This window comes from Nyctereutes procyonoides, unplaced genomic scaffold (genome assembly GCF_905146905.1).
Source record: "Nyctereutes procyonoides isolate TBG_1078 unplaced genomic scaffold, NYPRO_anot_genome, whole genome shotgun sequence".
NCBI classification, from domain to species: domain Eukaryota; kingdom Metazoa; phylum Chordata; class Mammalia; order Carnivora; family Canidae; genus Nyctereutes; species Nyctereutes procyonoides.
In genome coordinates this window covers 12,750,726-12,771,212 of record NW_026575034.1, presented here as the reverse complement: position 1 = coordinate 12,771,212, position 20,487 = coordinate 12,750,726, and the positions used below count along the sequence as shown (strand labels likewise).

The window sequence follows — 20,487 nt, the reverse complement described above, 5'->3', positions numbered from 1 at the left end:
GCTGACTCACTGGCTTCCAAGAATATACTTTATCAATCATGATAATAACACTAGAAATGACAATGGCGATATTGCTGCTGCTGCTGAGGACTCATCGAGCACTCTCAAAGCTTTATATGCTTTGTCTCATTTTTGGCATCTCCCTCGGCACAGCAGACCACGGGGCCGCGTGCACAGTAGACTCTCGGGGACTGAGAATAACAAAGGCTACTATCTATCGAGCTCTCACCCTGGCCTGACACTTGCACATGCCTTATCTCAGGTCACTGCTATCAGAGCAATACAATAGAGAGTGTTATTCTCAGTTACAGATAGAGAATTGGGTCTCAGCATAAAGGTTTTAAAAACGTATTCCACTCCTCTTTTCAACAGACACATGGAGGGCTGCCTACATGGCTGGCCCTTGGCTCAGAGCTAGGAGCACAAAGGGTCCCTGCCCTTAAGGGGGTCATAGGGTGGTGGGCCCTACAGCCCCGGAAACAGGCAGCGGCCGTCAATCTCTGGAATTGCATAATGCCCTAGTTTATTCTGAGCTCCTGGCTCCCATACTTTCCAGATCGACTGTCTTATTCTTTATTCCAAGCCTCATAAAGGGCACTTTATGTCCAGCGATATCACTGTTAAGTAGAGTCCTCCTCCGTTCTTTTCTCATAAGGGTCATTTGTAATCATGGAGGAAGAGTTTAATTTTTCTGGACTGATCTTACCCTTCTTAGCTGTTATCTTCCCACAAGTTCATACTTGTGTTTTTTATGAAAGTCTTGACAATCTGCGGTCCTCAAGCTCAGGGCCTGCCAGGTGATGGCCGGTCCTCTCCTGTGTTCCTCTACCCAGGCAAAAGTGACAGAATGTCCCTTTTCCTCAGGGAGGGCTTCCACACTGGCTTGGAGAAGGAGGTGGCAGAGAAGGAGGATCGAAGAGGGGACAGGTGACAGGAGGAGTCAAACAGGTGGGCAGGAGGAAGGACACTCTCATCTTGGTCCAATCTGTGAGGCACAGGCAAGCCAGGTGGGTCCTCAGTGCAGGGACTGGAAGCCCCTAGAACCTGGTTTATGTTTATCAGTTAGGCTGCTTTTGTCTGTCTGTCCACTGACAAAATGATCATTTTAAACAACAAGAACTTTATTATCTTACATAATAGATAGGCCTAAGAGAGGGGGGACAGACTCCAGGGTTCATTGATTCAGTGGCTTCATGATCAAGGAACTCAGATTTATTATTCTCTATGTGCCAGCTTTATTCTCCCAGCTGGGTCCCCATTTGATTGCAAGATGATCTCCAGTAGCCATGAAGTGACGTACTTCCATGTTCGGGTCCAATGGGAGAGATACTGTCTCCTTGTGGTTTGCAGTTAGGAGAAAGAAAACTTTTTTTGGAAGCAATCCTGTCATGGCTCATTGGTCTGAATTGAGTCCCATGCCTATTCCTGAACCAGTTACTAGCAGTTTGGGTGAAATGATATCATCTGAAGTGCAATGGATTTGGGGAAGCAACCACCATGCTCATTACAGAGTCACATTTCCCGGGGATAATCAAAGTGAATAACCCAGGGCCGTGATGGTTATAGAGAATGAGCATGTAGAGTTTCCAGATTTAGCAAATAATACATGATGCCCAGTTAAATGTGAATTCCAGATAAACCATAGATACTTTTGAAGTATAAGTACGTTCCATGCAATATTTGCTGGTCTGTGTGTCCCAGTGTTGGGGTCAGGGCAAGATGGGTCAGGCAAATGCTTGATAATGGGAGATAAAATACTTATAGGGATTCATAGCTTGGGACATAGGACTAAATCAACACTACTTGTACAAGGACAGTAGAGTCTAAACTGGTTCAGAAAGAAGAGGGTTGAGACGCCTGGGTGGCTCAGCAGTTGAACATCTGCCTTCGGCTCAGGGCGTGATCCTGGAGTTCCAGGATCAGTTCCCACATCGGGCTCCCAGTGACGAGCCTGCTTCTTCCTCTGTCTGTGTCTCGGCTTTCTGTCTGTGTGTCTCATGAATAAATAAATAAAATCTTAAAAAAACAAAACAAAACAAAGAGGGTTAAGGGCCCTCCCTCTATACCTACCTTGGCTCCTTGTAGAGGGGAGAAAAAGAGATTGTACCTCTTTTCTGAGGCACCCATTGATCTTGTTCTGCCTCCTCTTTTCCTAGGGTCACGACCGCTGCAGCCAGGCTTTGCTGCAGATTGGGATTAACATGATGGCCTTGCCTGGAGGCCGCCACCTGGACTCCATCCCTCTGCCGGGTCAGCGGTAAGTCCTGTTCTTTAGGGCCAGGCCTGCTCCATCTGGCTGAAGCCATCCTCTAGCTGAGGCCCAGCTCCAGGGTCTTGAAGCTACAGGTGCTCCCACCTGTCCATGCACCATCCTGGAGAGAAAGCTTAAGACAAAGTATTGGGGATGCCACGTTGACTCAGCCAATACTGACAGAAGTGAACCGTGAGACGTGCAGGAATCAGGCATGTCCAGTACCCTAAGGAGATGGGGTCTAAGATGCAGGCAGACAATGAAACAAAGAATTGAATGGGGTATTCTGCTAAGATAGGGGACCCCAGAGGAGGTTCCCAATCCCACCTTGACCAAGAGGTTGGAGCCATTGGGGGCCCTTGGGGTCATGGAAGTTTCTCTCTGAGCCTCTTGAAAGGGACGGTCTACCCTTAGGTGTCTTCTCCTTCTCCCATAGCCCCAGGGAGGGCACAGAGCATAGAGCTGATCCTAGGAGATAATTATTGCCCTCAGTGGGGTGTGGGAGAGAGGTGGGGAGGAGGAGGCGGGAATACGCTGAGCAGCAGGTGAAGCCCAGATGATGAGGGGAGAAGAGGGAGAGACGGGGGCACCCGAGGTGCCTTCACACGGCTGAAGGCTGTGGGGCCCTGGCTGGTCCTGGAGGCCAGAACCAGAACCAAAGGGGGAGTACCAGGGCAGCAAATCTGTGGTGACTCACTGTCCCAGTTGCTGTGCTGAGGGACTGTGCTGAGGTTGGCCCTGAGAGTTTTGTGACTTTGAGAATGCCTGCGTCCCAGGCGAGCGTCTCATGCAGGTTTGATCTACAGAGGAGCTGTGCAACTGGGTGCTCAGGGCTTCTGTCTTGCTCCTCTTTCTTTTTTATTTTCTTTTCTGGGGACATTTTGATGGGGCTGTTTCGAGGAAACTGAATCCTAGTAGCCCTAGCCAGACTGTCAAGTCATTGTTGTTTTCTTTTGTATGTTTTATTTTATATATTACAGGTATCACTGACATCTTACCTTCATTCTATCCCTAATCCCCCCACCTGAATTATCATATCACTCATTTCTATGTTATTTGGTTTTGAGTATTTTTCTAGGTATGTGTTGCTTTAAAAAGTCAGAAAAAATGTTGAATATTTGCTAGAAGCCTACTAGTACTGGGTTAACCTTTATGAAGTCATCAGTGTCTCCCCCAAAGTCATCATTATGGCAAGCTTTACGGGTATGACATACAGCTCACGGGTGCCAGTTAGAATGGGAAACACTATTAGAGAGGTAGCTAGGAATTTTCTGTGCAGCCTGACACTGAGATAAGGGATCGTTTGGGGGCCCAAATATCTCTCTCTCAATCTCTCTCTTTTTAAAGATGTTATTTATTCATGAAAGACACACAGGAGAGAGGCAGAGACACAGGCAGAGGGAGAAGCAGGCTCCATGCAGGGAGCCCAATGGGGGACTTGATCCCAGGACCCCAGGATCACGCCCTGAGCAAAAGGCAGGCACTCAACCACTGAGCCACCCAGGTGCCCCCCAAATATCTTTCCACACAGTGTGTGTTTAAAGAGAGCTCAGAGATTGTGAGAGGCAAACCTGTCAGGATACACGTGTTGGAAGAGCTGATGGCCTTTCATGGGGCGAGCAGGGGCCATCAGCTTTGAACTCATGACTGCCCGGTTTCAAAGCCGGGTTCTATCTCTTACTAGCTGTGTGGCCTTGTGCAGGTTCTCGCACCCCATCGGGTGCGAGTTCCCTCACGTATGAAACGAAGATGAAGAGAGTACCTACCTCATGTAATGTGTGAATTGAAGAAGTTAGTATGTGCAACGTGTCTGTCGCTCAGGGAAAGCTACATAGGGGGCTCTATTGTTTGTTGAGTGCCCACTGCATGTCAGAGGTCCACTGTGATCTCAGGGCAGTCTTCTAGAAACCCCTTCCCTGACTCTTCTTGGCCAGTGACCTCACTGAGAAAATAAGAAATCACCAATGGACACTCCCAGCAGCTTAATATTTTAAGCCAGGAGAAAGTGGAGCTGTTCTAGATGAAGTGGAATCGTAGCCCCCCTGGCTCCTGTCCAGCCCCAGCAGTAGGTTGGTACCCATGTGCCAGGTGGGCAGCAACAGCTCTGGCAATGTGTTGGTTCATAAGCACCTGGGGAGCTTCCCAGGTGCAATCCGAAACCAGCCCCGCTCTCAGAGGCAGAATGCACATTTCGAGGACAGAGAGGGGGTGGGGAGCCTCGATGCCCGGGGTCCTGCACATGGGTAAACTGGTGGTCACGTCCTTTCGATGACCTCACCCAACACAATAGGGTTTTGGGTCACCTCCTCAGAGCCTCATTGGTCCTGGGATGGTTAGACCAGCACCTGTCCTGGCGGTGGGGAAGCTGCTGCCAAGGGCAGTTTAGGACAGTGGTTAAGGGTCAGGAGGGCCTCAACTTCACTATTGGTGCTGCTGCATATTCATTGTGACCTTGGGCTTCAGTTTCTTTGTCTATGAAATGGGGATATTGTACTTACATCATTGGGTTACGATGAGAATTTAAGATAATGTGTTTAAAGCACCTGCGTGCACACAGGAACCGCTCGATCAGTGTTAACCTCTTCAGATGAGGACTAGGTCCCCAGAGTAGAGAATGTGGGGCAAACATAGATCAGACCCTGGTACCCTTTCCGCCTTGGGGAACACTGTCTCTCTCTCTCTTTCTCTCTCTCTCTCTTTCTCTCATTTCCAATCCCCTTAGAAGTTTTAAGGATAAAAGGAAGTTAAATTACATGACAATGATTTAGAAATTGAATTCCTATTCTTTTGGAGGCAGGCTGTTTTTTTTTTTTTTTTTTTTTTTAGATTTGATTTATTTATTCATGAGAGACACAGAGAGAGAGGCAGACAGAGACACAGGCAGTTCTGGCTGATGGCAAAGCTGCAACCTGAGAAGAGGTTTGCTTGGGAAGTCTTAGCCAGTGGTGGCTGGGGGGCTCAGTGGTTGAGCGTCTGCCTTTGGCCCAGGGCGTGATCCTGGGGTCCTGGGATTGAGTTCCCCATCGGGCTCCCCGCATGGAGCCTGCTTCTCCCTCTGCCTGTGTCTCTGCCTCTATCTCTGTGTCTCTCATGAATAAATAAATCAAATCTTAAAAAAAAAGAAAAGAAAAAAAGAAAGTCTTCAGCCCTAGTGTTCTGATAGGGCAGGGTGGGCTGCAGAGGGAAGGTGATTATTTCTTTTAATATATTCAGAGCCTGGCCTGGCCAGGATATTGGGGGAATGCAATCTCTGGGCCTACCGGCCTATTAATTGTGTGTGTCTTGGGGGCACGTGCATGAGCCGCATCCACAAGGAAGGCTTACGTGTATTCACAGGATGTCAGAGGGGTTAATGTCTCCAATCCGATGTTGCCTTGTGGACAGATAATAGCAGCTACCTCTTCTTTCCTCTTGTTCCAGGCTCTAGAGGCCTCTAGAGTGGGGAATAACACCATGGTTATTGTCCCCACATAAATAATTAATGCTGGATAATTGACTTCTTTCTGTCGTGTTCCACTGAAACTGAATTTCACTCTGAAGTGCCATTGTTCGCATCAATATGCAAAATCGATAAATGCCGTCAGGTTGCGTGGGATCATCCAGCAGCTTGAGTGACTCATATGTGTTAGGCCTTTGGTATTTGAGACCCTTATGAATAAATAGCCTCAAAAAAGACTCATCTAGGCATGAGCTCCTGGGAGAGAGTTGAGGGCAGGGGCATGGGCATCCCGGTGCAGGGGCTGGGATCCCATGCTGACCTGTGTGGGTGATTGGAGAGGGAGCATTAGGGTTCTCAACTCCAAGTGCATCCGAATCTCCTGGAAGGCTTTCAGATGTAAAATTAATAAACAAGCCAAAGAACAGAACCCTACTCTTAGAAATGTTAACGTGGGTCTAGGGTTGAAAGCGTATAGGACTCAGACACGGGCTCAAGTCCCAGACATGGTCTCAACTCCCTACCAGCCGTGTGACCTTGGCTCCCGCTGACCCTGCCTGTCAGATGGCACATCTGTGTGCTAGTTATTATCTCTATTTTGCAAATGATAGGTCACAGCTTGGGTTCTCTGGGAAGCAGCCCTGGGATGGAGTTGAGAGTTCAGGGTGCTTCTCAGAGAATGTTTTTGGGACCAGCACTTGAGGGAGGGAGAGGACAGAAGCAGGACCAAGGAGAAGGAGAAGAGTGAGCTGAATGACTTCAGCTGTCCTCACAGGGAGCTTTGGAATCACAGTTCTGTTCATTGGCCAGGGTGGCCAGGGCCTTCATGTCCCACTGGTATATCTTTCGAGGGGGCAGCTGTGAGCAGGGCATGACCTTCGGCGAGGTGGCTCTGAGACAGTCTGAGGGCCTGGTGGCTGGAGGCTGTTAGCTAATGATACTCCCAGCAGCTGGAGACAAAAAGTTCTTTCGTAAAGCAGAATCTGAGCAGCACATACGCCTGCCCCACGAGGAAACTGAGACTTGCCCAAGGTCAGAGCTTATAAGAGCAGAGGTGGGATAGATGTTTCTAGATGATGCTTGAGCCTGCGTGCTGGCCAATACCCTATCCAGTCTGTCTTTTCCACAGTGTTCCTGGGGGCGTTGCACAAACAGACCATTCGCTCATTCATTCAAGTAGTCATTTACTCATTATTAGCCTCCCACAAAATCTTTCTACACCTATGTCCTGAGTGCAAATCATGTGCCTTGTATGATGCTCATGTGCTTAGGCACATGTTGGTGGCGGAATTGGGCATGGTCCCTTCCCTCATAGAACTCACTGATCTATCTCTTGACCTGATCAGGCCTATAACAAGGATACAGCTCGGGTCTTTGGTTTGGGATCTCTCATTCAGTGAATCACTTTCTTACCTGCCTTCTGTTCAGCCTGGAGTCTGAGATAAGCCAGCCTGGGTGCTGCCGCAGCTAATGGCACGCAGCCTCCCGGATCGCCTGGCCTGCTGGTGAGGAGCCGTCCAGCTTCTGAGCCACTGGGGGCCACCGCAGGCCAGCCTGTCTCCAAGTAGATAATGGCTTGCATGTGTGCACCCCTGGTCTGTGGCTGGCCTGCTGCTGCTGGCCTGTTTTCTATGCCTGCGGTGAAATGTGCAGACTGTAATTGTCAATGGGATAATTGGATATTTTTCTGTTGTTTAAACAGAAAGGAAAGCCGATCAGAGTTAGAATCGAATTCCCTCACTTCTCTCATCTCCCAAGAGAAATCCGTAGAAACACAGGCATGACCTCGAGAAGGCAGAGGGACAATGATTCAATAGTTATTTTTAGGAAGAGAGATTGTGTTTAAACTTCCACACAGTGCCGGGAACTGGGCTCAAGGAAGCATCGAATGTTATTGCTGGAAGTTTCCTCAATCCGTCATCCCGTCATGATGGTGGGGAAACTGAGGCCCAGAGAAAGGAATGGAGCTGTCAGAAAGAGTGCTGCTTTTTCTGAGCTGTTCCTTAAGCTGTTTCTAGAAGCCCTATGTCCTAGCCCCAGTGGAATTCTCATGTGACAGTGATCTGTAGTAGACCCCAATTTCATTCATTCACTCACTCATTCATTCAAATGAGATTTACTTTACACTAAGAATTTACTTTGGGCCAGGCCCTGGGTTGTAGGGTGATTTATGTAAATGTCATCACCCTATTCAATGATTAATGTCCATGTCCTGAGGGCCGAATTATGTTCTGATTCGTATCTGTGCTCCTGTGATTAGAATACACACAGTAGGAGCTCAATAAGTGGTTGTTGCATGAATAAATATTTAATAGATGTTTGATGAATGAATGACAGACAAATGGCTGAGGAGTCTCAGGTGAGTGTGAGAAGTTAAATTCAATGGCTTGGATTTTGTTTCTTTCCCCAAGACACTCCTGTCTCCAGCAAACTGCTCTCATTCTTTTTGGTAGAAAGTTGCTGCCGAGAGGGAAAAAGTAAGCTAGTTTTACCTTGATTAATTTAAATTCTCTGAGTAGAAGCCAAAGATTTAATTGGTTGATGGAGTCAGAGAGCTGGAGAGACATTTTTTTTCTTCTAAAGGAAAGTAATTCAGAAATATTTTTAGTCTTTAGTTTTATGTTTACTGGGAAGAAAAGTCTGCAATTTCATTATTAAATCTCTTGCAGGAGAACATAGGGCGGTGGGAAGCATGGACTAGAAACCAGAGGCTGCCCTCCCTCCCTCTTTTCCCTCCCTCCCTCTCTCCCTTTTCTCTCTCCTTCCTTCCTTCCTTCCTTCCTTCCTTCCTTCCTTCCTTCCTTCCTTCCTTCCTTCCTTCCTCCCCACTACACTCCCTCACTTCTTCCTTCCTGCCTGCCTTCCCAGCTCTGGCTTTGCCCCAACTTGCTGTGTGTTATCAGACAGTCCTTCTCCTTCTCTGAGCTTTAGTTTCTTCTTCTGAAGATGAGGAGGTAGACAAAAGTTTCCCCAGGGACCCTTCCAGCTCTATATGCCAGGAGTTTGGGAATGAATTTTGGATGATCTGTCCCCTTTTCTAGATAAAAACATCACCCCTTAGTGCCTAGGGCTGGGAAAACAATCCTATTGACCAGAAACAAGATCTCCTCATTCCTTCCTATAAAATGCACAAAGAGGTCTAGTGTTGCCCTTGAAGCTGGGCTGGAAACTGCAGGACATACTAGCTTGGGAGCCCCTTCCAGCGTCTGAGAGTGTGCCCTGTTCAGATTTTATGGAAGCCCCTTGGTATATCCAAGAGAAATGTCCTATAGGGGAATAAGGTGCCTTGCTTTGATGGGATGTAATGCAGATAAATCCATGTAGCCGAGCACTCCAGTGTGCTTTATAATTTAAAGTCCTTGTTTTCCACTCCTCCAACTGCACTCAAAACTTGCTGTTTTCCCAGCATGTGGTTCCATGCCTCCACTCCCTGTACATGCTGTTTCTTTTGTCAGAAACCCCACATCTTCCAACTCTGCTTCCTCTCCTGAGGAACTTGAAGGCACCCTTCCAGCGTTGGCCTGGGGAACTTTCTCAGAAACCATAGCTTGGACCAAGCATCCGTCTCCTCTGCTTGCCTCAAAGTGCCATACGTAACCCAATGAGCCACAATTGCTTACTTCCATTCATTCATTTACTCGTGCAAACTACTTGTCAATGCCTGTGATGTGCCAGGCGTCGTCCTGGGTGGAGGGAGTATGCTACCAGAGTCCCTGTGCTCTTGGAGGTCTTCCTCCCACCATCTCTTCCTCTGTAATCCCAGCGCCTAGCCTAGTGCCTGGCACATCACGGTGCTCAGGGAGGTTTGGAGGCCATTATCAAGTGCTCTTGGCATCGTAAAGTATTCTTTTTTTTTTTTTTTTTGCAGAAAACACACAGTGGGTAGAATAGGGTAAGGCAGAGAAATCCAAATTCTGGACTTGGAAGGAATAAAGTTCCATTCTTCAGTGAAAAGAGATTAAAATGAGCCAACAAGAGTGTAGGCATAGATTTCTGCAAACCATTGACCCCCAGGGTCTTGGAGAGCACTGGATTCCAGGCCAGTAGGATTAGCTGGGGATGAGGAACTGGTACCGGCAGCTGGTACGCCAGGGCGTGGATCTGCTGAGCTGGGAAAAGTGGTTCCCTTTGGCATCCAAAGGGTCAGGCACAGTTACCCTTCCCCGGTGATGAGCTCTGATGAATGAAGGGGCAACCTAAGAGCAAGATGCAGGGGCGGGGCAGGGAGAGGTAGGAGGGGACCCCTTTGCAGCCGGAAGTCACTCCTCACTCCGTTTGCACGGTCTCCCTGGCTTCCCTGCTCTGGTGGTACTTCTGGTGCAACCTTGTCAGAGACACGTAGTGATGCGCCCAGTGGGCCAGCAGTTCTGTCCTGAATTTAAACAACATACATCTAATTCTCCCCCAGAGAGAAATGGGGCAAGAGTTTGAAAAGCGACTAGACACGCCACAGTCTTTAAATGATCACGAGTTTTAAGAAGTTATCGATATATCGCAGAATGGCAGCCTACCGTAGCAGAGAGGGCCGTGGCTTGCATTTTGGGGTTTGAACATCAGTCCAGTTGCTGAAGACATCAAAGAGCATGGATAGCATCGGCGTTAAGAGCAAGGCTCTGGTCTAAGATTGCCTGGATTCTTATTTCTACTTGTCTACCGTGTAACCTTGGCTGAGTCACTTAACCTACCAAACCTCAGTTAGGTGGACCTCATGGAATTATTTTGAAAGTTAAGTGAGCAATTAAGATCGAATCAAGCCTAAGCTTAGCACAGTGCCCAGGATGTCATAAATACTTGATCCATGTTAGCTTTATGATCACTATAGGCCGTGAGTCTTAGACAAGTCATACAATGCTTCTGAGCCGCTTTCTACGTCCATAAAATGGGGAGGGTGATCTTCTCCAAGCATCAAAGTGCTGTCAGGGGCTGCAGGAGAGAGCGCTTGGTACATGGAAAATGCTCTATTGTTGATAAGCCTTCCTGCTTGCTGTGTGGGTAGTTAACGCCCCCTGACTTTAGAAATGTTTCAGGGCCCGTTGCTTCCTACTGCAATTTCTCGGCATGAGACTATGCTGTTCCCTTCCCCTACTCCAACTCCACCCTGGATAATTCCAGCTTAGAAAAAAAATCATCCTCCCAGTACCCTGGTATGTCGAGATGATTGTGGTTACATCTGGCTTTGTGTTTGGAATCTGCCAGACTGCAGAAAACCCAGATTTTAGGCCTTGGTCACCTTCTTCCAGATGTCCAGGAAAGCTGCCATCAGAGAGCAAGGAGGTTACTCAGGGAACAGGCATCCGCTTCTCTCGGGGGCTCTGGTGAGAACCGGGTGGGCTCCTGGGAGCCCCATTTAGTGTCTGTGATGCCCTCCCTGCTCCCCCGGCCAGTCTGGGGACAGTCTTGACAGCATCAGGCTCACATTCCAGTTCATGATGGAGACCTAGAAAGTCCAACCCCAGTCCTGGCCCCTGGCCCCTCGGGCTCCTTGGCCAGAGACCCTACCGAGTCCTGACTGTGGTGGTTTTCCACCATGCAGGGAATGTGACTCATTGCCAGTCCATCCGCTTTGACCTCAATTTTCAATTCCCTCTCTCTGTGTGAGTAATCAGATCAGTCGTTTTGGACTTGCAAAGGAAAGATTTCACGCATAGGGAAATGGCAGCCTGAACTTAATGGCCGAGGATGGTTGAACCACTGGGAGTTGCGAGGCTCAGGGACGGCAGGCAGTCCCCACTGCACAGCAAGAGCTGCCCTGTTTAGCCAGACTTTCTATGTTGGGGTCAATCAGCAAATCCAATAGGAGAGGTGGAGCCCAGGGAGCCGAGAGCTAATGACAGAGAGTCAGGCGAGCTATGCAATTATGGGATGCTCAGCACTAACACGGTCCAAACCTTAATGAGCTGCAGTCCGTAGACTCCAAAATTGAGAAGAGTGGCTCATTATGTGGCGGCAGGGTGGCCGGGGCTGGGAGTGGACCGACTTGTGGCGGGGCCGTGCTGGGTTCACCAGTTCTAGTCTCCCTGGGTAAGCTTGGGGAGTCTTTGATGGACCTCTCTGTAGGGCCTGGCCCCCACATCCACTGTGGCCTTGCGTACCCCACTTGTCATCCTACCTCACCCTAGAACTCAGCAAAATGAGAACCAGCTCTTGCCTGGGTGGGTTTGCTGTCTCAGCCGGGGCAGCGCCGGTCACCCAGACCAGACGCCCAGGAGCCGGCCTTGCTCCTTTCCCTCCTTCCCCCTCGCACCCTGTCATCTCCCTCTCAGACCAGCCACTCCCTCTCTGGTGTCACTACCAAGTTCAGGCTTCCATGCCCTCTCTGCTTTATACCCACCATCTCCCGGTGGGTCAACCTCTACCTGGTAGTTAACCTTGCTCTGCTCCAGTTTCTAACTAACTCTCTGCACAATGATGTCACTGCTCTGCTCTAAAATGTTTTCAGTGGCCCCCAATTGTCTTTAAGATTAAACTCAAATTGGGAGCACCTCGGTGACTCAGTGGTTGAGCATCTGCCTTTGGCTCAGGTCGTGATCCCGGGGTCCCGGGGTCTAGTCCCACATCAGGCTTCCCGCAGGGAACCCGCGTCTCCCTCTGCCTGTGTCTCTGCCTCTCTCTGTGTGTGTCTCTCATGAATAAGTAAATACAATCTTTAAACAAAAGATTAAATCTAACTGTGTAATCAAGTTAGGGACTTTGATCACCTTGCCTCTGTCTCTCCCCTTAGACCCTTTCCGGCCACTCCACCAGAGGCCCCTGATGCCTGAGTCCAGTGAAACTCCTTGGCTTATTTCTATTTTTATGCCACTAGGCTTTTGCACGTTTGTGTGGAGGTCTTTTTGCCCTTGTCATCTGGGCCAACTCCTCTTCTCTAAGAACCAGGGCAAATGTCATTTCCTTTGTGTACATATTCCCAGGCCAAGTCAAGTCCTCTGTCTCCTGTGGTCCTCGGCGATCCTGCTTACAGCTTCTGGATGGCTTCGTGATGGCAGTGTGGGGTTTAGTTGATAAGAGCAGAGACTCAGACTGGGTCTGAGTAATGCCTCTACCACTTACTCAGCATGAGACCTCTTCTGACTGAAGTCCCCTCGTCTATAAATAGGGGCAATACTAGTTTTCTCTTTCAGATTTGGGGGTGGGGGTGGATAATACACAGAGAGATAATACGCAGAGAGGGCTTACAACACTGCCTGGCTCGTTGCACGTCAGCTGCTGTTGTAATTCCCCCTGGACTGGGTTCCTGGTGCTCTCTTGCCTGTTCGGGGTCTTAGCTGAGCTCCGTGAATGCTGAAGTTTTCTCCTGGTGAGTTTTGTCCTCAGCTCCTAGACACGAAAACCCCGGGACCTCAGGGCTCCAGGCCTGGCTCCAGCACACCCTGGTGTGGGACTTGGTGGGACAGGAAACTTCTCTCTGCCTCTAGGGGTCCCTTTGGGAGGCAGCTCTGCACCTGCAGCCCCAAGGTGAGGGATCTCTGGTCCTCAGGGTCTGTTCATAACTGGGGAGAGAGAACCTTAGTCTAAGCCTGAGGCTTGTGGGTGGAGTGAGGGGGTGGTAGAGGAAAGGGGGTCCTAGTGGTGGGGGCTGGAAGCTGTCGAGTCTAGGGAGTCTTGCCCATAGTGTAAACCTGCTTTGGAAAACCCTCTAGTGGCGATTTGTCTGCTGTCAACTGCATTTTCCAGAACTATGTGAAGGTACCAGGATGGCGACTGACACATTCAGTCTGTGAGTTCTTTGAAACATTTCACTTTGCCACCTGAAAAGACTACTCAAAGGAAGGAGAACAGAATGGGAAAGACGAAGCTAAACCCTTTTCTGTCTACATATCAGGTCCTGGGGGAGAGCCCGAAGGTCGAGGGCAGGCTAATGCTGAACCCGTGTGTGTGCAAATGCGTCTGTAATTTTTACCTGACGGTGCTTACTTAACATGCCATTGGGACAGGGCATGGCCTTTCCTAAAGCCTAGAGGAGCTCTTGAGCACATGAGGTCTGGGGTGTGATGGGCCAGATTCAGGGCAGACTCTGCCCTTCACCGGCCGGGTGACATCGGATCGTTCACTTTCCCTCTCCAAGCTGCAGTTTCTTGAACTGTAAAAAGAAGATGATAAGGATGCCCTCCTCGTTAGGGTCCTTATGGGAAGCAAAGAAGATGATGCCTGCCCATGAAGCCATCCACGTGAGAGTTGGCATGAAGCCCAGCCTCCGTAAAGGTGGGCAGGAATGACTCCGGGTTTTATCCTGCCCCTCACAACGAGCCAGTGGGGCCGCACCATGGTACTGATTATTGTTATTCCCCTTCGACACCTAGTTCAGTTCCATAAGTATGCACAGAGCATCCTCAACGTGCCAGGGCCAGGGGTGACACACACGAGCCCTGCCCTTAGAGTCTGGTGGACGAAGCAGATAGTAATCCAGATAGTAATCACGATGGGGGAAGACAGGGTGCTATAGACACATGGGACACCTGGGACGTAAGCTGCCCTCGGAGTCCAAGCAACCTGCTTCAGCAGAGACATTTAGGCAAGGTTTCAAGGCTGTATAGGCATGAGCCAGGTGAAGAGGAGATGGGGAGAGAGGGGCCAGCATGTGGCCAGGGGGCTGGAAGTCACAGCAGAGGGCCTGAAAGAACTCCACGTGGCTGGGACAGAGGTTGGGAATGAGGGGGAAGGCAGGTCAGGGAAATCGTGACTGCGCGGAGGCAAGTGTCGTGCGCAAGGCACACAGCTATTAGGAGGCGGAGGTGGGAAGGGGCCCCGGGGGATGGTGTGTCATCAGGTGTTTTTGCTGTCAGGGCCATCATCTCGGCTCTCCTACGTACTGGCAACGCCTAGACACACATGGAGCCTTTTAAGAGGTTAAAAATGAGTCATTCCCTTAGTTAATGAAAGGCCAGGGAATGTTAATTAGCACCCCTTCTCCCTGGGGCACGTCTAAAATGCCTGAGTTTGACAGAGTTAACAAGATGGGCTCTGAGTCATCAGAGAGTGGGCAGCTGTCAAATGAACATATTGGCTTATTGGATTGGAAACCGTTACCTGGAGCCAAACTCGTGTTCCTTGGCTTTCTGAAACAGAAAAAAACAACAACCTCCACTGGGGTCCTGGACGGACTGGGAGGTGGTGAGGACCCAGGCTTGGGAGTTAGTAGAACTGGAGGGACTCTGTCCAGGCTCTGCCTTTGACCAACCTGAGCCTTGGTTTTTCCTCCTCTGTAAAATGGGGCTACTAAATAGGGTTTCTGTGAACCCAAGACAGAGATCGTATGTGTAAGCACTTGGTATGTGCTTGCCTCGTGCAGGATACTCCAAGTTTTCTTTTTTTTTTAAGTTTTTTTTTTTTTTAATTTATGATAGGCACACAGTGAGAGAGAGAGAGGCAGAGACACAGGCAGAAGGAGAAGCAGGCTCCATGCACCGGGAGCCCGATGTGGGATTCCATCCCGGGTCTCCAGGATCGCGCCCTGGGCCAAAGGCAGGCGCCAAACCGCTGTGCCACCCAGGGATCCCACTCCAAGTTTTCTTTATAGAGTGCTTGGAATCATGCAAGATTTTTTAAAATTGATTTTTTTTTCAAGTGGTCAGATCTCTTCTCTGCCTTTAAACCCACCTTTGGTTGATGGAAGGCCGCAACCTGGAGAAACGGATGGGGCAAGGTGACTAGAGTGGCCCTATCCGTGCCCCCTTCACAAATTATTCCTAGTTATTAGCTTCGGGGTATATTGGGGGAGCTCCATTTCCCCTACCCCATACTCCTGGAAATATCTAAAGTGTAGGATTAACTCTCTCTTACCGTGTGATACTGGACCGTTTCATGAACAGAAAATGCTAGGGAACACATCTATCAAAGTGGGTAGGGTGAATAATGAAAGTGAGGGTTTCCAGAAAACAGGCAGAAAACTCTTCCCAGGGCTACAGCTTGGAGCAGAGGGTCCGCACCAGAGACGGCAGAGGACACAGAGGTCACACGGGAAGAGACCAACCCCGGCGTAATAGGTGGATGCGAGAGGCATTTTGCAGAGTCCACTGTGGGAGAGGAAGCCTCCACCCTGGTCCGGCGTTGCCCACGAGGGGCCGATGCAGGTTAAGAACAGGACTTCTTTGAGCTGCCCAGCACCATATGCCAGGAAGGCTCTGCACCGACTGTGTGAACGTGGAGCCCTTAGGGATCAAGCGTTGCCAGGCCCCGGTGCACAGCAAGGCCTGTCCGATGCGGCTCAGCGTGGGATTCAGGGTGGATCAGAAGCAGGGCAATGAAAACATTGGCAGATTTGAACAAGATCAGAGAAGCAACATTTCCTCCAGCAGCTCCAACTGGCTGAGGCTACGCCGGCTCCTTCGTGAGGAGGGGTTGGAAGCTGATACCCTAACCACACTGTAAATTATTTATAGCTTATTGCATAAATAATTGTTCTTAAATTAACTGTTTGGTAAACAGTTTACAATTCACTGCATGGTGAGGTTAAGTCACTCTAAATGGATTATGCGTTGTTTTTACAAGGCCCAAGTGAGAGAACCTTCCGGGTTGGGTTGTAGAGAGGCGTAGGGGCTAGGTGGACCCAGCTGACATCTGGTGACAAGATTCCTTCGATGCTCATGCTCCAGAGGAATCTCCCTCCAGGGAAAGCCTGGTGCTCTCAGAGTGGCTTCCAAGGCCCTGTGTGATCTAACCTGGGTCTCTCTTCTGAGCTCACATCCTACTAATAATCCTACTAATCTTTCCCTTGCCCTGCCACATGTATGGCCCTACCCTTTCTCAGACAAGCCAGGTGTACTCCTAAGGAGGGCCTTTGCACTACCTGGATTGCTTAGTACCCATACCCCTTGATCCAGAATCAAGGACCATCTAGAGTGACTGTCCTCCAACATCACGGCACTGGTGTCGCTTCCTTGTCACCTCATACTTGAAAGTCATTTGGCTGAATATAAAGTCTCTGGCTCACACTTTATTTCTCTGAATATTTTAAGTATGTCACTCTACTTTTTTCTAGTATAAAGCATTGTTCTCACACACACAAATTATCTGATGATAGCACAATTTTCTGTCCCTTACAAGTAACACACATTTTTTTCCTAGATGCACAAAAATCCTTTAGCTATTTTTAAAAGTTCAATAATCTTACTAGAATATGTCTTCTGTGTTTGTTTTCATGTACACAGCATGCTCTTTTCAATATGTAATTTAAACAGTATTTTTTTTTTCTGGGAACATTTTCCCAGCTTATAGCTTTTCACATGCTTTTTGTTGCTGTGTTTTGAGTTCCTTTCTCAAAAATAGGGGCTTGAACTCATGACCCTGAGATCAAGACCTGAGCTGAAATCAAGAGTCACATGCCCAACTTAGTCACATGACTAAGCCACCCAGGTGTCCTCAGGAAATCTTATTGTATGTGTGCTTGATCTTCTTTGCCTATCTTTAATATTTGTCACTTTCTTGCAAACCTGTTTTATCTCTTTCTTCATTTTTAAAAACATTTTTCTTTTTTGCATTTGATTTTCTTAAAGCATTATCCCATGTTTTCTTCTTGTTTAATCTTGTTTCTAAAATGAAATTTCCTTTTTCATTTCTAATTCTTTTCTTGCTTATTTCTTTTCTGAGATTTTATGCTTCTCTTTCACATCTTATGTCATTTTTAAAAATTTTAAGTTCATTTGAAATAGTACATTATAGGTTCCTTCTTTTTTGTGAGTACATTTTTCTGATCTTTTCACATCGTAGGGATATTATTTTGTTATTTATTCTCTTTTTAAAATATGCACGGGATGAGACTTCAATAATTTTTGTGTTGCTTAGTTTTTTTTTAAGATTTTATTTATTTACTCACAAGAGACAGAGAGAGAGAGAGAGAGAGAGAGAGAGAGAGAGACAGAGAGACAGAGACACAGGCAGAGGCAGAAGCAGGCTCCATGCAGGGAGCCCGATGTGGGACTCGATCCCAGGTCTCCAGGATCCTGGAGGGTGGGTGGGTCTCCACACCCTGGGCTGAAGGCGGTGCTAAACTGCTGAGCCACCAGGTCTGCCCTTGTGTTGCTTAGTTTTATGTGAAATTAGTTTTCATGAACTTTTAGAGGGGAGTGGGGTTCAGGAAAGCCGTTCTAAATTCATATAGCTCCATCTTCTTTTGTTTTTGTGTAAGGTTCAGAGGAGGGTGATCTGCTTTCTGAGATTTCCTAACTCTGCTTCCAACCCTTACAGATCTCTCACCCTTGTCTCTGAGATCCCTGTCCTGCTCAATTCTGGTTTTGCTCTCAGAAGTTTCTTCTCCATGTAACACTTTATTATAGAAGAGATTCCTGTTGGGCCAGTTTTGAGAGTTCTTGGTAGGTACCTATCAGGTATCAGGCAACCACCTGATATTAGAGAGGCAAATCCCCAACAGAGGTTTCAGATTGTCATTGTGCTTCTTAACAAATACCAGTGACCACTGGGGGTTCTCTCTCTCATATTCATCAGACACCACCTCCCTGCTTCCTCCTTTCTCTTGTACAGATGATGCTAAGCAGGTCTTGTAGCTGTGAGTGTTTGATCCCCACCTGCTTGTATTTTGAGGTTTATGGGGATATTTTACCATCTAGTTTTGTTGTAAATTTTATCCATAGGGTTTGAGTTCTGTTACTTTGTCGTTCTGTCAAATTTTCATGTGGGAATTTAGAGAGATTTAAAAACTGCTGTCACCACTGCCATCTTCCCAGAATTTTCCTTCTTTCTCTACTCTGAAGTAATTAAATTCTGTTGAGACAAGTGCTTTAGTTGAAACTTCTCTAATGACAACTAACATGTATAATACTTCCTGTAGGGCATTATTCTAAGCAAATATATACACACATTTGCATAAATGCATGTATGTGTATGTATATATTCACTTCACTTAATAATCACAAAAAGCCTAGGGGCTGGGTACTATTATCATTTCCTTTCTACCAACGAGGCAACTGACGCACAGAGAGATAAAATAACTTGCCCAAAGTTATGCAGGTAGCAAGTGGCAGATCTGAGATTTAATACAGGCAATCCAGCTCCAGAGTTAATGGTCTGATGGGAATAGTGATACCTCACGGAAGCCACGTGATGCCTAGAAGACCCAGTGGCATGCCTGACTCTGATGGTAGCAAGATGGTACCTAGAAGACAGAACAGTAAGAGAAGAAGTGGTGACTGTGACCAGCTTGAGATATTTAGGGGAGTCAGACAGCATGACCACCCCTGGAAGGAAAGGTAGCCAGGCCAGGCAGGTGGGCCTGGCAGGACCTGACAGCTAGGATGCTACCCAGGGTAAGGGTGCTAAAAGAAGAAAAGATGACAGATTGTGGGGAGAATCTACAGTTGACCTTTGACCAACACAGGGGTTAGGGGCACCCACTCCCCACCCAGTTGAAAATTCACATGTAAGCTTTAACTCTTCTGAAAGTTAACTACTAATAGCTTACTATTGACTGGAAGTTTTACTGATACCATAAAGTTGACTGACACATAATTTGTATGTTTTATATATCATATACTGTGTTCTTATAATAAAGTAAATAGAGAAAAAATGTTACTAAGAAAGTCCTAAGGAAGATCAAATACGCGGATAGTACTGCACTGTAAAAAATCCACAGATAAGTGGACCCGTGTTGTCCACACCTGGGTTGTTCAAGGGTCAACTGTGTATAAGGTGAACTCTGGGGACTCCTGGAAATGCTTGAGATGTGTGGCACATGGTGTTGGGATGAGAATGAGGTTGGGTTCTATTTATTGGTGTCTGTTTCTCCTCTTAGATGGTGCGAGTGTCCGAGGGGGAGGGATCACCAGCACAAAGCCTGGCACATGCTCAACATCAGTAGCGCTTCAATGAATCGGGTCAAGCAGGGGTTGTCTGAGAGACACTGCTTAGTGTTTTAAGCCTTATCGAACTGGGTGAGGATCTTTTGTGTTTGCTACTGGTTTCCTATGGGGATGAGCTTTTCCCATAGGAACTAAGGTCTCCCTTTAGCCACGTCCCCCAGGGCTTGAGTATCTATATCCACGCCTTACCATTTGCCTGAAAGTTCTGGGAATTGGGATAGTAGTAGTTAAGGGCCCCAGCTTTATGCAACCAGAGCACTGCTTTGTGGAACATAGAAATGTTTATAAAATGACTTGAACAAAAGATTTTTCTGGTTCTCCTGACACCTTCTTTTTAACATAGAAGTCTTTATGATGATGTCTTTTGTAGAAGGTAGTTACTTACCCAACTCTTACACTTGTACCACATTGCAGGGAACTCATCTACACTACATCTGACACACCGGACAAAGATAGAAGCCACATCTCCTGAAATGTAGTTCAGAACAGAGGACTGGGTGAGTTCAAGGGGTTCCTAAGTGCTCCTCTTGTAACACCCTTCCAAGTCCAGAAAATATTTCCAGCTGTTGTGGGAAGGCTTATAATCGATGTTTACCAGGCAATTTCTGGTTTACTAGATCAGTTAAATATTTATTGATCCTTAATATGTGTCGGGCTGAGTGCTGGCAATGCTGAGGTAGGTCAATACCTGCCTTTGAGCTATATCTCAAAGTTGGTGGAAGAGAGAGACAGGTGGAGAAACTATATAGTGTGGTCAATATAGACAATCTTTGGGCAATCTTTGGAGTAGGTTGCCTGCAGGGAGTTCTGGCTAAGTCCTATAAATCTTCTGCATCTCTGTATTTCCATCTGTAAAATGGAGACAAGGAAAGTGTGCACTTAATCAGGATATTGTGAGAATAAAATAATGCATGATAATTGTACAACCCTTGGGGTAGTATAGGGGTCCAGTAAATATTAATTATTATTACTGGTGGGTTTTGTCTAAT

The 20,487-nt window shown here is 47.7% G+C and overlaps 1 protein-coding gene across 1 annotated transcript in view; it reads left to right on the top strand.

Annotated features, from left to right (window-relative positions):
* INSC (INSC spindle orientation adaptor protein) overlaps positions 1-20,487 on the top strand; it is a 120,756-nt gene that overhangs the window by 29,430 nt on the left and 70,839 nt on the right. Inside the window, exon 2 of the mRNA XM_055317549.1 lies at positions 2,157-2,257. Within this exon, the coding sequence (XP_055173524.1) occupies positions 2,202-2,257 (56 nt within the window). The 5' untranslated portion in view covers positions 2,157-2,201. The remainder of the gene's footprint in view (positions 1-2,156; positions 2,258-20,487) is intronic.